The sequence below is a fragment of the Scyliorhinus canicula genome, chromosome 17, assembly GCF_902713615.1.
Source record: "Scyliorhinus canicula chromosome 17, sScyCan1.1, whole genome shotgun sequence".
Taxonomy (NCBI): domain Eukaryota; kingdom Metazoa; phylum Chordata; class Chondrichthyes; order Carcharhiniformes; family Scyliorhinidae; genus Scyliorhinus; species Scyliorhinus canicula.
Genome location: NC_052162.1, coordinates 93,169,815 through 93,186,847, shown reverse-complemented (window position 1 = coordinate 93,186,847; position 17,033 = coordinate 93,169,815). Strand labels below are relative to the sequence as shown.

Sequence of the window (17,033 nt, the reverse complement as noted above, 5' to 3'; positions counted from 1 at the left end):
GTTTGATAAGGTGCCCCATGATCAGCTCATGCAGAATGTAAGGAGGCATGGCATAGAGGGAAATTTGGCCGAGTGGATCAGTAACTGGCTATTACATAGAAGACAGAGGATGGTGGTAGATGGTAAATTTTCATCCTGGAGCCCAGTCACTAGCAGTGTACCACAGGGATTAGTGCTGGGTCCTCTGCTATTTGTGATTTTTATCAATGACTTGGATGATGGAGTTGAAGGTTGTGTTAATAAATTTGCTGATGACACCAAGATTGGTGTAGTGGATAATGTGGAGGGCTGTTGCAGGCTGCGAAGAGACATTGATAGGATGCATAGTTGGGCTGAAAAGTGGCAGATGGAGTTTAACCCTGATAAGTGTGAGGTGATTCATTTTGGTAGGACAAATTTGAATGCTGATTACAGGGTTTACAGCAGAGAGATCTCGGAGTTCATGTCCCTAGATCTCTGAAAATTGCCACCCAAGTGGATAGAGCCGTGAAAGCCGATAGTTATAGTGTGTTTGCATTTATTAACAGGGGGATTGAGTTTAAGAGCCGTGAGGTTATGCTGCAACTGTACAAGACCTTGGTTAGACCACATTTGGAGTATTGTGTGCAGTTCTGGTCACCTCATTATAGGAAGGATGTGGAAGCATTGGAAAGGGTGCAAAGGAGATTTACAAGGATGCTGCCTGGATTGGAGGGTAGGTCTTATGAGGAAAGGTTGAGGGAGCTAGGGCTTTTCTCATTGGAGCAAAGGAGGATGAGAGGTGATTTAATTGAGGTGTATAAGATGATGAGAGGGATTGCTAGAGTGGACGGTCAGCGACTTTTTCCTCGGGTGGATGTGGCTGTTACAAGGGGGCATACCATAAGGTTTATGGTGGAAGATAGAGGGGGGATGTCAGAGGTAGGTTCTTTACTCAGTGGTTGGGGCGTGGAATGCACTTCCAGCTATGGTAAAGGAGTCGGACACTTTAGGAACTTTCAAGCGGTTATTGGATAGGCATATAGAGTGCATTCGAATGATTGGAAGTTGGTTAATTTAATCTTAGTTTCAGACTAGTTGGGCACAACATCGTGGGCCGAAGGGCCTGTGCTGTGCTGTACAGTTCTATATTCTAATTCTTTAAGCAGCATCATCAGTCCACAATCTGCACATCAAGTCTCAAATGTAATTTTAACCCTGAGGGAGGAAGCTGCTCTAGTATTTCTGCTGCCTGGTGCCAATTATGAGGTTTGGGACAGGAAGATCCCCTGAAAGGTAGCTTCCCTCATGGAACAGCTTGGCATTTTTCTAGATTGTCATCCCCCTCTCTACTCGTCCAGCCCCCTCCCATGAGAACCTCCTGAAATGTCTTCCACACACAAGAACAGTAATCAAAACGTCAATGGCTTGCATTTGTAAAGCACCTTCACTATAATAAAACATTGTAGGGTGCTTGAAAGGAACATTGTCAAACACATATTGACAATTTATACTGACACTTAAGGATAGATTAGGGCAGGTGTTGCTTAAAGAGGCAGGCTTTAAGGAGCATCTAAAAAGAGAAGAGAGAAATTGAGATGTTTACAGAGGGAACTCCAGAACTTAGGCAGCTGAAGGCACAGGTATCAGAGGGTGGCTGAAGATAATTCAGGGTGCATGGGGCTCCATAATTGGATGAACACAGGTATCCTGGAGGATTCTGGCGCTGGAGCATTTTATAGAGATCGGGAGGAACAAAGTTATAGAGGGATTTGAAAAAAGGATAAGAATTTTTAAATTAAGGGCACAGCTCGACCAGGGATGGTGGGTGAATGGGGGACTCGGTGCAATTTAGCATCAGAGTTTCAGAAGTTTGGATGAGATCAGTTTTATGTAGCATGGAAGATGGGAAACGAGTAGGAGAACACTGCAATGTACAAGTCTGGAGGTATCAAAAGCTTGCATAGAGGCTTTCAAGAACAGCCAGGAGAAGATAAGGCAGAGACAGGCAATATTATAGAGCTGGCTCTAGGTGACCCAAATACTGACTCACGCCCAGGGTTTGTTCTGGTCTCGGAAATTAGATCTTGTTTCATGATATTCCTTTGCTGGAGACTTAATGTTCATACCCACAAAAGTTGAGAACTTCATTTTCATATATTTACATACATTTTATCTCATGACTGAGCTCCCGCCACATGATCCCCCTTCACTGAATAGTCAAACCTCGCCGACGTAACGTCTCGTCAGCAAGGTTTGCAACAGATTTAGAAAAATGGGTATCAGTCGAGGGGCTAGACCCCGAGGGATGAGGGACATGACATGGCACTCCACCCCAGCCACAATTCCAAGCTTGTGCCTTGATGCTTGGGGGGGGGGGGGGGGGGGGGGCGGGGTGTCCATGGGAAGTTGTGCTGGGCGAGAGAGGGGTTATTTTCTGTTATGTTGGGTTTAAAGGGCGAAGTCATCTCTGTGGAGCCAGGCTTGCCGGATCTGTCAGGCCCCTCCCTGCCACAGTTGTGGCGTAAACCACAGTGCCCTGATTTTTGTTTCAATGTGGCACAAAATCTGGACTAAAAACTTGGCTGTGCAAGGGAAGAGTTACATGCTAGGTTCAGCTAGACCTGACACTCTGAAGAAATGGGAGAAAATTCCACTCATGGAGTTTTAAATAGCCTAGACCTGATTCCCACTGAACTATGCACCTTACCGTCCACCGGATTGAAAACAAATCACCTACAGTTAAACTTGAAACTGACCAGAGAGGTTCAAAGATCAATTCTTGCCTATGCTGTGTAATCTGAATCAAGGTTGCGGTTGCTTATGCTACTGTTTCCCACTGTATTTCTGCATCGAGAAAGCAAAAGAATGAGTTGATGATTGGGACATTGCAGAGGTGGTGGCACAGTGGTATTGTCTGGACTAATAACTCAGAGAGCCAGGGCAATTCTCCCAGGTCCCTGGTTTGAATCCCATGATGTCAAATGGTGAAATTTAAAATCAATAGAACATCTGGAATCAAAAGTCTAATGATGACCATGAAACCGCTGTGGTAAAAACCCATCTAATTCACTAATGCCCTTTAAGGAAGGAGACTTGGTCTGGCCTACATGTTGATGTGTTGGGTAAGCTGGGTCTACGAGGACTGCGTTTACTGCAGCAGTGAGAGAGACAGGCTTCCAACACTTGAAGAAATGCAACTCGATTTTATTGAACACTTAACTATCATACATGCTTTAACTGTGGGTCAACACTGTGCTGAGTTGACTGGAGACCTGAGGCTAACCTGACCAGACTATCTTACTACCACATGGTGTGTGTTCTAATTGCTGCTCACGAGCTCTGACTGTCTCCGAGGCTGGATCCTGAGAGAGTGGGAAAATTGGTGCCCTTTGGCTTTATAGTGGTCGCGTCCTGTTTGGTGATTGGCTGCTGTGTTCTGTGTGTTCACTGGTCATCCTGTGTGTCAATCACTACCTGTCTGCACACCATCCTATACCTGGATGTATATTATGACACATGTGACTCCAGATGCACAACAATGTGGCTGACTATTAAATGCCCCTGAAATGGTCTAGCAAGCCCCTGAGTCACATCCACCCATTACAAAGAAAGCACAAAGGAATGAAACTGGATGGACCGCCCAGCTTCGACCTAGTCACTGCAAACGACAACTGCAATTCCAGCTCAGTCGACCCTGCAAAGCCCTCCTTACTAACATCTGGGGTTTGCACCAAAATTGGGAAAGCTGTCTCACAGACCAGTCAAACAACAGCCTGACATGGTCATACTAAGGGAATCATATAATCATATCTTACAGATAATGTCCCAGACACCACTGTCGCTATTCCTGGTAAGTTTTTACTGACAGGACAGATCCAGCAGAGGTGACGGCATGTTGGGAGTCAAGAGAGAGTTGCCCTGGGAGTCCTCAATATCAACTCAAGACCCCATGAAGTCTTATGGCACTATGGGCAATGAAACCTCCTGCTGATTACCACGGATTGTCCCCCCTTCAGCTGATGAAACAGTACTCCTCCACTTTGAACACCACTTGGAGGAAGAACTGAGGGTGGCAAGGATGCAGAATGTGAAATGAAATGAAATGAAAATCGCTTATTGTCACGAGTAGGCTTCAATGAAGTTACTGTGAAAAGCCCCTAGTCGCCACATTCCGGCGCCTGTTCGGGGAGGCTGGTATGGGAATCGAACCGTGCTGCTGGCTTGCTTGGTCTGCTTTCAAAGCCGACGATTTAGCTGAGTGAGCTAAACCTGCCCCTGAATGTACATTGGGTAGGGGACATTGATGTCCATCACCACGAGTGGCTTAAGAACATACAGATTGAACTGGCCGAGTACGAAAGGACATTGCTCCTAGACTGGATCTGCGACAGGTGGTGAAGGAACCGCGGCAAAGTCCTTGTGGTGACAAAGTCCCATCTTCACATTGAGGATACCATCCTTGTTTGGCACTACTATCGTGCTAAATGGGATAGACTTTGAACAAATCTTGCAACACAAGACTGAGTATCCATGAGGTGCTGTGGGTCATCAGGAGCAGCAGAATTGTACTCAACCACAATTTATAACCTCATAGTCCAACGTATCTCCCACACACTATTATCACCAAGTCAGGGGATCAACCCTGGTTCAATGAAAAGTGCAGGAAGGCATGCCAGGCATACCTAGGAAAAATGAGGTGTTAGCTTGGTGAAGCTACTACTTACTTGCCAAACAGCATAAGCAGCAAATGATAGACAGAACTGAGCGATCCCACAACAAAAGGATCTGTACTCCTGCCACATCTAGCCGTGAATGTTGGTAGACAATTGAACAATTCACAGGAGGAGGAGGCTTCACAAATATCCCCATCCTCAATGATGGAGGAGCCCAGCACGTCAGTGCAAAAGAAAAGGCGATTTTCAGCCAGAACTGCTGAGTGGATGACCCATCTCGGCCTCCTCTGGAGATCCCCAGCATCACAGATGTCAGTCATCAGCCAATACAATTCACTCCATGTGATGTCAAGAAACAGCTGAAGGCACTGGATACTGCAAAGGCTATGGAGCCGTAACAATATCCCAGCAATAGTACTGAAGATTTGTGCTCCGGAACTTGCCGCACCCCTAGCCAAGCTGTTCCTTTATGACTACAACACTGGAAATGTGGAAAATTGCCCAGTTGTGGCCTGTAAGCAAGAAATAGAAGAAATCCAACCCAGCCAATTATTGCCCATTGGTCCACTCTTGATCAATAGCACAGTGATGGAAGGGGCCATTAACAGTGTTAGTGCTATCAATTAGCACTTACTGAGCAATAACCTGCTCACAAATGCTCAGTTTGGTTCTACCAGGGTCACTCAGCTCCTGACCTCATTACAGTCTTCGTTCAAACATGGACAGAAGAGTTGAAATTCAGAGGTGAGATGAGAGTGACTGCCCTTGACATCAAGGCGGCTTTTGACTGAGTATGGCATCAAGGAGCCCTAGCAAAATGAGTCATTGGGAATCGGTGGAAAAGCCACCATTGGTTGGAGTCATACCTGGTAGAAAGAAACATGGTTGTGGTGGTTGGAGGTCAATCATCTCAGCTTCAGGTCATCACTGCAGGTGTTCCTTAGGGTAGTGTCCTGGACCCAAACATCTTCAGCTGCTTCATCATTGACTTTCCTTCCATCATAAGAGCAGAAGTGGGGATATTTGCAGATGACTACAATATTCAGCACCATTCGCATTTAATCAGATGCTGAAGCAGTTCATATTCAAATGCAGTAAGACCTGGACAATATCCTGACTTGGGCTGACAATGGCAAGTTACATTTGTACAACACCACACAAGTGCCAGGCAATGGCCATCTCCTACAAGACAGGATCTATCTATCTAAGGATTGGAGGATAGCAAATGTGGTCCCTTTGTTCAAGAAGGGGAGTAGAGATAACCCCGGTAACTATAGGCCGGTGAGCCTCACGTCTGTTGTGGGTAAAGTCTTGGAGAGGATTATAAGAGATACGATTTATAATCATCTAGATGGGAATAATATGATTAGGGCGAGTCAGCATGGTTTTGTGAAGGGTAGGTCATGCCTCACAAACCTTAGAACATAGAACAGTACAGCACAGAACAGGCCCTTCGGCCCTCAATGTTGTGCCGAGCAATGATTACCCTACTCAAACCCACGTATCCACCCTATACCCGTAACCCAACAACCCCCCCCTTAACCTTACTTTTTAGGACACTACGGGCAATTTAGCATGGCCAATCCACCTAACCCGCACATCTTTGGACTGTGGGAGGAAACTGGAGCACCCGGAGGAAACCCACGCACACACGGGGAGGACGTGCAGACTCCGCACAGACAGTGACCCAGCCGGGAATTGAACCTGAGACCCTGGAGCTGTGAAGCATTTATGCTAACCACCATGCTACCGTGCTGCCCCTTACCGAGTTCTTTGAGAAGGTGACTGAACAGGTAGACGAGGGTAGAGCAGTTGATGTGGTGTATATGGATTTCAGTAAAGCGTTTGATAAGGTTCCCCACGGTCGGCTATTGCAGAAAATATGGAGGCTGGGGATTGAGGGTGATTTAGAGATGTGGATCAGAAATTGGCTAGTTGAAAGAAGACAGAGGGTGGTGGTTGATGGGAAATGTTCAGAATGGAGTTCAGTTACGAGTGGCGTACCACAAGGATCTGTTCTGGGGCCGTTGCTGTTTGTCATTTTTATAAATGACCTAGAGGAGGGCGCAGAAGGATGGGTGAGTAAATTTGCAGACGACACTAAGGTCGGTGGAGTGTCGACAGTGCGGAAGGATGTTGCAGGTTACAGAGGGACATAGATAAGCTGCAGAGCTGGGCTGAGAGGTGGCAAATGGAGTTTAATGTGGAGAAGTGTGAGGTGATTCACTTTGGAAAGAATAACAGGAATGCGGAATATTTGGCTAATGGTAAAATTCTTGGTAGTGTGGATGAGCAGAGGGATCTCGGTGTCCATGTACATAGATCCCTGAAAGTTGCCACCCAGGTTGATAGGGTTGTGAAGAAGGCCTATGGTGTGTTGGCCTTTATTGATAGAGGGATTGAGTTCCGGAGCCATGAGGTCAGGTTGCAGCTGTACAAAACTCTGGTACGGCCGCATTTGGAGTATTGTGTACAGTTCTGGTCGCCTCATTATAGGAAGGACATGGAAGCTTTGGAACGGGTGCAGAGGAGATTTACCAGGATGTTGCCTGGTATGGAGGGAAAATCTTATGAGGAAAGGCTGATGGACTTGAGGTTGTTTTTGTTAGAGAGAAGAAGGTTAAGAGGTGAATTAATAGAGGCATACAAAATGATCAGAGGGTTAGATAGGGTGGACAGTGAGAGCCTTCTCCCGCGGATGGAGGTGGCTAGCACGAGGGGACATAGCCTTAAATTGAGGGGTAATAGATATAGGACAGAGGTCAGAGGTAGGTTTTTTATGCAAAGAGTGGTGAGGCCGTGGAATGCCCTACCTGCAACAGTAGTGAACTCGCCAACATTGAGGGCATTTAAAAGTTTATTGGATAAGCATATGGATGATGGGCAGAATGGTAGCATGGTGGTTAGCATAAATGCTTCACAGGTCCAGGGTCCCAGGTTCAGTTCCCGGCTGGGCCACTGTCTGTGCGGAGTCTGCACGTCCTCCCCGTGTGTGCGTGGATTTCCTCCGGGTGCTCCGGTTTCCTCCCACAGTCCAAAGATGTGTGGGTTAGGTGGATTGGTCATGCTAAATTGCCCGTAGTGCCCTAAAAAGTAAGGTTAAGTGGGGGGGGGGGGGTTGTTGGGTTATGGGTATAGGGTGGATACGTGGGTTTGAGTAGGATGATCATTGTTCGGCACAACATCGAGGGCCGAAGGGCCTGTTCTGTGCTGTACTGTTCTATGTTCTATGATAATGGCATAGTGTAGGTTAGATGGCCTTTAGTTTGACTTCCCATGTCGGTGCAACATCATGGGCCGAAGGGCCTGTACTGCGCTGTATCGTTCTATGTTCTATGTTCTATCACCTCTAGACGTTCAATGGCATTACCGTCACTAAATAAACATCCTGCAGGTCAACATTGACCAGAAGTTGAAGTGAACTAGCCGTATAAATACTGTGGCTACCAGAGCAGGTCAAAGGCTAGGAACTCTGCAGTGAGTAACTCACCTCCTGACCTTCCCCAAAGCCTGACCACAAGTTACAAGTCAGGAGTGTAATGGAATGCTCTCCATTTGCCTGGATGAGTGCAGCTTCAACAACGCTCAAGAAGCACGACATCATCCAGGAGGAAGGAGACCGCTTGATTGCTACCCCTTCCACAATCATTCACTCCTTCCTCCAGTAACACTGGCGGCCATCTACAAGACGCACTGCAGGAACTCACCAAGATTCCTTAGGCAGTACCTTCCAAACCCACAACCACTTCCTTTGAAAACACCAAGGGTAAAAGAAATCTGGGACCACCACTTGGAGGTTCTCTTCCAAGTCACTCAACATCCTGACTTGGTAATGTGTCATCATTCTTTCACTGTGGCTGGGTCAATATTGTAGAATTCCATCCCTAACCACACTATAGGTTTACCTATGCCTCAGGGACTGCAGCGGTTCAAGAAGGCTGCTCACCATCATTTTCTGAAGAAGTATAAATTCAGGCCAAGCCAGCAATGCCCACATCCTTTAAATTATTATTTTTTTTAAATCCCAGGTCTAATGATTGTGACATTATACAAATTTACAGCATGTGAAGAGTTAATGTTACGTTAAGCCTAGCCACTAGAGGGAGCTAAGGGACAGTACTATAAATAGCACTGGCTCTTGGGCTTGGGGAGGAGACTAGATCTGGAGCTGACAATGATAAGATTCATAGTGAAAATTGCAGAGGTAGTTACGATATAATTGTTATAGTTAGTAGATAAAGATAGTGTTAGTGAGTGTAATTTAGTTCTTACATGTATGTTTGCTATTTAGAATAAGTGTCGAACTCAGATTTAGTAGTGTTAATAAAATTAGTTTCGTTCTTCAAAAAAGCTTTGTGTATCTTTGTGATCATTACACCTTCCATTCTGGAAATCCCTCACAAAGATCACCACAATGATGATCCAGCAACTCTTACTGCATATGAGCATGTTCATAAATTTATACGTTCATAAGTTCACAAGACATAGGAGCAGAATTAGGCCATTTGGCTCATCGATCTCTTCCTGGCCTTAACTCCACTGTCCTGCCCATTCTCCATAACCCTTCAACACATTAACAATTAAAAATCATCCTTTTATTTGATCACTGTCCCAGCACCCACTGCGCTCTGGGGTAGCGTTGTGATGGCAGCATTGAAGTTTGATTGTATCTCCTGAACTATTGATTCACTCACACTAGGCTCACATGGGGTCTTGTGGCACAGTGGTAACCTCCCTACTTCTGGAACAGAAGCTTTGGATATTCAGCTCAGGTGTCTTTCTACCACTACTCCACTGTTCCCCAAATGGAAAACAAAATTGTGGGTGAAGATGCACAAAACAACTAGGGGCGGGATTCTCCAGAAACATTTCGAAGTGTGGTATCAAGCTGGAACTACCACAAGCTGCCCGGTGCTTGGCTCGATGAGGCTGGGAGCACTATTCAACGTTGATTGGTCCACTTAATGAGACCCTATGGGTTTAACGCTGCAAATGAAGGCTTGCCAGCTGATTCGCTGGGACCCCCTGCTAACAATGTCAAGCGGCACTGAAACAGCACTTGCACAGCCAGCCCCACTCAGCTTGTAGCCATAGCGCCGACATGACAGGCCCCAACATTTGGAGACCTGGGGAGAGACCTGGGGAGGCTCTTAGATGCGTTTGAGGCCAGGAGGGATGTCCTGTTCCCCCAAGAGTCCCGAAGGATGAGCCACAAGCTAGCCAGTACTGCCTCGGACAAAATGGCAGTGGCCATCAGCTTGGGGACCGTGCCCAGGAGGACTGGCCTCCAGGGCCGCAAGTAAGTCAACAACCTACACCAGGCAGCACGGGTGAGCTAACACCAACGCCCTTCCCCTCCCGCCGACACATGTCCACACGCAAGCGAGCATCGCCGCCCCCCGAGCCCTCCATGTAGCCCCCAACCCTACCTTCACTCCTCTCTCCTTTAAACTCCATCTCCCCAACACTTCCTTCACCACTGTGAACCATGCGTGTGGCTAACGATGCCCTCTGTGTCTTCGCAGGAGAAGCTCTCCTACAATCGCCGGGAGAGGGCCCAGACTGGCGGAAGGGTGCTTGACATAAGGATCCTCATGACCTTCGATGAATGGGCCCTGGAGTTGACGGGGGTGATCGAGAACAGAGCGGTCACCAATGTGAAGGTTGGCGCTTGCTGCAAAGGTGAGGATTCACCGGGCCCCACCGGGAGGACCTGTCACATGTGATTTGTTACTGCCATACAGAATGAACCATCCCTCCCACTGACCTCATGTTCATTCTCCTGCAGGTCCTCCAGTCAATGGCACCGGCCCATCGAGGTTGCCCCCCCCCCCCCCGATGAGACCACCTCGGAGGAGAGCTCCATGAATGCCACAATCAGCTGTCATTCCGAGGACCTAGCTGGGTCCCAGTCAGATGCTGAGTCTATCGACCAGGCTATCTGGGAGCTGATGGAGACATTCTGGAGTGGCTGCAACATTCAAAGGAGATGTCAGCGACACTCCAGCAGGTCCAGAGCCGAATGGAGGAGTGCCAGAGCCTATGGACACAGGAGATGTTGCCAGCAATGCATAGCGCCAAGGTCAACACTGCTAGGGTGGCGATCGCAGTGGAGAGCCTGGTGCACGACATCAGCGGCATTAGTAAAAGTGTTCAAGGCATGGGGTAGTTGTTGACAGCCATGGCTGAGGGCCTGGGAAGAATATCCGACGTTGGGGGACGTGACCCAGTACCTGGTTGACCTTGATGAGGTTCTGCGGGACATGTCCACTCTCAGATGGGAACGGTCAAGCTTGTGCCAGTTGCGGGAGGGCATTTTCGAGTCACTGCAGAACATAGCCGAATCACTGAGGAGCATCGATGAGGGTGTCAACACGATGGTGCAGACATTAGGGAGCTGGCAGGGCTGGCAGAGCCGGATGATGCAGGAGCAGCCGGGCTTTGAACCAGCTGCCCCTCCATCCCAAGATGAACCCCAGGACCCTATGGGCACCAAGCGGGAGGCGAGGGCACTCGTTGTCAACCCGACCCATTCCACGGATTGGGGAGGGTGGCCGCCAGCTCCCCAGCGTTCCATCCCTCTGATGAGGTGCGTCTCGCTGTCAGCACATGGGACATGGTGGCAGGGCTGTGCATGTGCTGCCAACGTGCGCCGGGGCCCTCTGACTCCAGAGCCCCTCGAGGGTGCCGCCCACCAAGGGCATCAAATGCCCTGGGGGTAAGCAACTGGCTGCCACCACCTGTGATATGCATCCTTGGGACATACTTACACGCAGCTTTAATGCAACGAAGGCTAAACAGGTTGTGGATCACTGAGGGCACTGGGGGAGAGGGGAGAAAACGAAGGTTAGATAGGAGTGGGGGGGGGGGGGTGGGGAGAGAGGGCGGCATGATCGGGAGAGTGGGAAATTGTTGTGCACCTATGAAACATTAAAAATCCTTCACCACAACCAGTATGACGCCTCTGTCGCTATCCTCCACAATACGTGCCGACCTCCGAACCCTTGGCCCATCTCTCCAGGCATTTCCCCCCCCATGCACACTGTGTGCAGGTGATCACGTGATGGGTGTGAACGAGCACTCAGGAGACAGGCAGGGGTCAGACTATGGCATAGGTTGAGTAGTGCCCGCGCTCAACTCTCTGCTGGTTAGCATCACCCCCCCCCCCCCCCCCCCCCCTGCCCTCGATAGTGAACAGCTGATTATGCTGACACAGTCCCAGCACCCTGGAGTGATGTAAACATACCCTGGGATGGGTGGGAAATGGGTGGGGGAGGAGGGTGGTGGGGAAGGTAGCGATGATTGACCAAGCCACATCTGAAGTGAAGCAGGCGGTATGAAGTTTCCCTGGCCCACTGGGCTTGCTGCACTCTCGCCGCTGCCGCCTGTCCTGTAGCCCGTCCGACTAGCCCTCCGGTTCATCCCAGGATGGTCTTCCAGCTCCTACTGGCCCGTCGCCTTTTCATCATCCTAGTCCTCCTCCTCGGAGGTGGGCACATGTTGCTCGTCCCCCACCTCCACCATGACACCCACTGCTGTGCCAGATGGTGGAGAATACTGCAGGGCACCACCGGAACCTTCGGGGCATCAGAACTACATTTTGAGTCTCCGATGCACCCATTAAGTGGCTATCGGGTCTCCGCTTCGGTCTCCGGTTTATTAGCAAGGTCCTCAGCGGGTATCCCTTATCCCCCAAGAGCCAACCAGCCATCCTGGGGTGGTCTTCAAAGAGGTCGGGGGATATCTCGCTGTCCCAGAATGTAGCTGTCGTGCATGCACACACGTGAATGATCCGCAGGTGGTGTATGTTACTGAATGTAATAAATGTTACTCAATTCTGTTGCTGATGAGGTTTTCTGTATCTTGATTAAAAAGACTCGAAGTCGTCCAGTAGTAACAAAAGGTTTATTGAGTAACTGTAACAGTAATTGCGTGAGTTCTTTACTTTAATATCAATGCCAGCAGAAAGGTTAACTAGATCTAAATGCAGTAACTATGTTTAAGTACACTAACCATCTGACCTGATCCACACTCCTGCCCTGGTCACAGTACATCCAAAAGAGAGGGAGAGAGGCACAATGTGGTTGCTTTTATACCCCTGTTGGTACTGCCCTCTGGTGATCATCTGGTGCTACTGATTACACATTAACCCCTTATGTACATGCATATACAGAGATCACTGCAGTGGTCACACATGAGCTTTATGTTCAGGGAGTGGAACCCCTTCCTGTTAATGTAAGGCACCCCCAGTTGGCCTGGTGTACTCAAGGTGACACGCATGTAGTCTATCTGCCCCTGGACCTGGCGAATTTTGATGCCCGGGCATCTTGTTGGGCTTGATCCATATCAAAGTTGATATAGTTTTCCGCCTGAGCAAACAGAGCATCCGTGACCTGTCGGATGCACCTGTAGGCAGTTGCCTGAGAGATGCCACACTGGTTCCCGTGTGAGCCCTGGAATGATCCTAAGGCGTAAAAGATCAGGCCTGGGGTGAGCTTGAAAGCCACAGAGTGCGGGCGTCCACCTCCTCCACGTTGTGCCAAGAGTTCAGGCAGAGCATCCAGGCATCACGGTCTGATTGGGATGCTGGACAATGACTCCCCCATGCTACATGGCCCGCCCACCCACGGGAATGCACCTGTGTTGCCAACTCAGCAATAGCCTTCAGCTGTACGGCCAGAGGCCTCAGCAGTCGGTGGGAGATATGGGTGGTCGGTGAGGCAGACGGTCAGGGACAAGGGTTGCCCGCGGAACAGGTGCACACAATCCAGGGGTTGTCATGGTGGAGTCATGTGCGGTTACCCACTTCCCCTCCCATGGAGGCACACCCTAGCTAAGGGTGCCCCCCCCCCCCCCCAGCCGAGGGTGCCCACCCCCAGCCCAACCATCGTACACCACCAATCATTGAGGCGGCAAGCCCAGGGCCCCGGGCTCTTTGCTTATGAGTAAAATGGCTGCGCTCCTCCTCGGCTCCCCACAGAAGCCTTTCCGCCAGGTTCACGATTTTAAAAAGGGGTACTAGTCGCCGCCAACGTAACCACTTGCTGGAGAGGTTGCTGACTCATGGGAGCCCGTTGGATATGGGGTGGCTCCCACTAATTATACGGAAATAGGGCTTAAATGGTGACAATTGGTTTCTCACGGTGGGATCCCAGTTTCGCCTACGCGAGCGGGCCGGTTGCATCGCAAATTGTTTGGCGCCTTAGGTAGTTCTTGTATTTGGCCACTCTGCTATTCACCGGCCTCGTTGCCCTTTCTAATAATAATAATCTTTATTAGTGTCACAAGTAGGCTTACATTAATACTATGGTCGGTGGGGCAGACAGGCAGTGAAGTTATTGTGAAAAGCCCCTGGTTGCCACACTCCAGTGCCTGTCCGGGTACACTGAGGGATAATTCAGAATGTCCAATTCACCTAACAAGCACGTCTTTCAGGACTTGTGGGAAGAAACCGGAGCACCCGGAAGAAACTCACGCAGACACAGGGAGAATGTGCAGACTCCGCACAGACAGTGACCCAAGCCGGGAATCGAACCCGGCTCCCTGGTGCTGTGAAGCAAGTGCTAACCATTTTGAACCATGCCGCTCGAGCGCAACGAGGCCAGAGAATCACGCCCCAGGCCATGAATGGATGATGATCATGTGACACAGTTGCCTGCATGGGTAGTGGTCATATGACCAGGATACTAGATGGTGAACATGATACTGAAACTGGGCAAGTTAATTGCTTTACAAGTGGTGTGGGGGAGCGGGGGGTTGGGGGGGGGGGGGGGGGCGGGGACGGTGGGGTCGGAGGGGAAAGCAGACAGCAAAATATTAGAAAATGTGAAACCGTCGCGAAGGAGCCCAGAAAGAGGCTGCCTCTGCTAATAAACTCTATCTTGCATTTTATTAGGTTTGGAAAGATGCTGCATCACAAATTTTATATTCCCTGTCGGTGTCCATGGGGGGCGTAACAGCACTGTCATCCTACAATAAATTCCACAATGACTGTTACTCAGATACCATCGTTGTGGGTGTTTTTAATTCTTTTACAAGTCTGCTGATTGGATTTGTCATCTTCAGCACCCTTGGACACATGGCTTATGCTGATCAACTGCCAGTTTCAGAGATTTCACAGTCAGGTACCTGCAGTATTAAAGTATCTATCTCAACTTTAACAATAATCATAAACAACCAAGATATGCCACCTCAGATTTACCGATATTTAATTCCCTTTGCAATGTTTTTTTCTCATTTTGCTATCAAAGCACACCAGCTGCCTCTGGTTCTCAGAATAATTTACGATAGCCCCGACTATTGTATTGTCTGCAAGTTAGGGGACTGTTCACTCTAGCCCTTTGGACATTTTTAAATGTTAAAGATATTCAAAGATGTGCAGGCTAGGCAAATTGGCCAAGCAAAATTGCTCCTTAGTGTCCAAGGATGTACATGTCGGGTGGGGTTGTGGGGGTGGGTGTGGGAGTGGGCCTGGGTAGAGTGTTCTTTTGGAGAGTCAGTACAGACTCGATGGGCTGGTAGGCCTTCTTCTGCACTGTCGGGATTTTATGATTCTATTAAGATGCTATAAAGATGGCTGGCATGGTGGAACAGTGGTTAGCACTGATGCCTCAGCACCAGGAAACTGGGTTTAATTCCAGCCTTGGGCAACTGTTTGGAGTTTGCACTTTCTCCCCGTGTATACGTGGGTTTCCTCTGTGTGCTCCAGTTTCTTCCCACAGTCCAAAAATGTGTAGGTTAGTTGGATTGGCCATGATAGAGTTGCCTTTTAGTGTCCAGGGACTTACAGGTTAGGTGGGGGTACAAGGGAAATGGGCCTAGATAGGGTGCTATTTCAGAAAGTCGGTGCAGACTTGATGGGCCCAATGGCCTCATTCTGCAGTGTAGGGAATCCATGATTCTATGCTACACTAACCCCAATAATTTTGGCTTGAACATAATATATTTACCAAGATTATGCCCCTCCGAGCTCAGTTTGGATCTCATGGTCGGATTCACTGATAACGTTCTATAACAGGCAGGGGACTCAGTCCTATTCAGGTGGTGAAACTGAATATAAACCCTTTGGTGTTTGATGGCGGACCCGAATGGAAGCACTGGGCAATGGGGCCAGTCTACCAAAATGCTAATATTTTTTACCTACCACCTTCCATGCCTTGATCATAGCTCCAACTAATCCCACAGTGATTTTCTCTGGGACAAAAACTCCTCTCCCCTCCTCTCCACCAGAACAATCTGAACAAGTTCAGTCAGGTACTGGTTTGGATACATACTGTCATATATGCTCTCTGCTGGATAAGGGGAATGTATAATGTTTTATCAGCCATGGTAAAATTATATAGTTCATATTTCTTAGATATCATGTATACTCCTACCACTATGACAAGGACTTATGCATGTACGTACCCATCAAGTTTAATATAGAAACATACCTAAAGACACTTCTCAGAAAAGTAAGGAAAAATGGATGCCATCATGGAATGGGTGTGGTTTGGATGTTGACTACATTGAATTAGATTGGATGCGCAGGATCTGAATTAGACTAGATCTTGATCAAACTGAAGTTAGCTGCCTTTTCTTGTATTGGTAATGTTTACATAGATGTGCTATGGCCAAAATTGTCTCAGTGACTGAGTATTGGAATGATTCATGTAAGTTGGTGTCGGTTCGTATAATGCACTTCATAAATCTTTGAAAACAGCTTTTGCAGCTTAAAATAATTGATAAATGGATGTCGGAGTTCAAAAGGAAAGGGCACTAAACTAAATCTTAAAACAAAATTCTGATTAGACTTTGACTTGATTACTTCTTCCATTGCCTACAGGTCTGGGTAAATTAATCAGTCTCGGAGCTCTGCCAAGCATTCATAATGAGAATACCTGGCAACTGTACCAACATATGCAGTTGGAACAGATGACCTGGTATCTATTGTTTGTGGAATGCTCCATTATGAATGTTTGGTTTAGTGCAGCAGGGGTCTGTTTACACAACTGAAGGGGGAGAAATTGTGAGCATGTTTGACTGATTTATGATCTTTTATTTAGTTATTCTTTCTCTGTGTTTTTTCAATGCTTGTTTGTTTTTGGACATGATTAAGAGGTGTTAAGAGGATTAATGCTTTATTCATTATTATGATGAATGGCTGTCTGATTGACACTTTTACAAGATGGAGAGTGCAGCGTTTTTTCAAAAGGAGATATTTAAAGTCTGTTTGCTTATTAGTTGGATAAAATAAATGATTGCAAAGACTTGTTGATACAAATAAGTAGCTTGTTTGTTCTGTACATAGTGGAAAAGTTGGTATGAAGGATGCATGGGGGCTACCGAGAAAGGATGAGGGTGATGAGAGTGGTATGGAAGGGGAATAGGGTACGGAGAAGGCATGAGGGGCAAGTCGAG

At 48.1% G+C, this 17,033-nt stretch overlaps 1 protein-coding gene across 6 annotated transcripts in view; it reads left to right on the top strand.

Annotated features, from left to right (window-relative positions):
• The window catches only part of LOC119951757 (sodium- and chloride-dependent neutral and basic amino acid transporter B(0+)-like), a 232,723-nt gene that overhangs the window by 126,673 nt on the left and 89,017 nt on the right, over window positions 1-17,033 (top strand). For all 6 annotated transcript variants that reach the window (XM_038775089.1, XM_038775091.1, XM_038775087.1 and 3 more), the window contains one exon: window positions 14,530-14,758. In XM_038775089.1, the coding sequence (XP_038631017.1) occupies window positions 14,530-14,758 (229 nt within the window). The remainder of the gene's footprint in view (window positions 1-14,529; window positions 14,759-17,033) is intronic.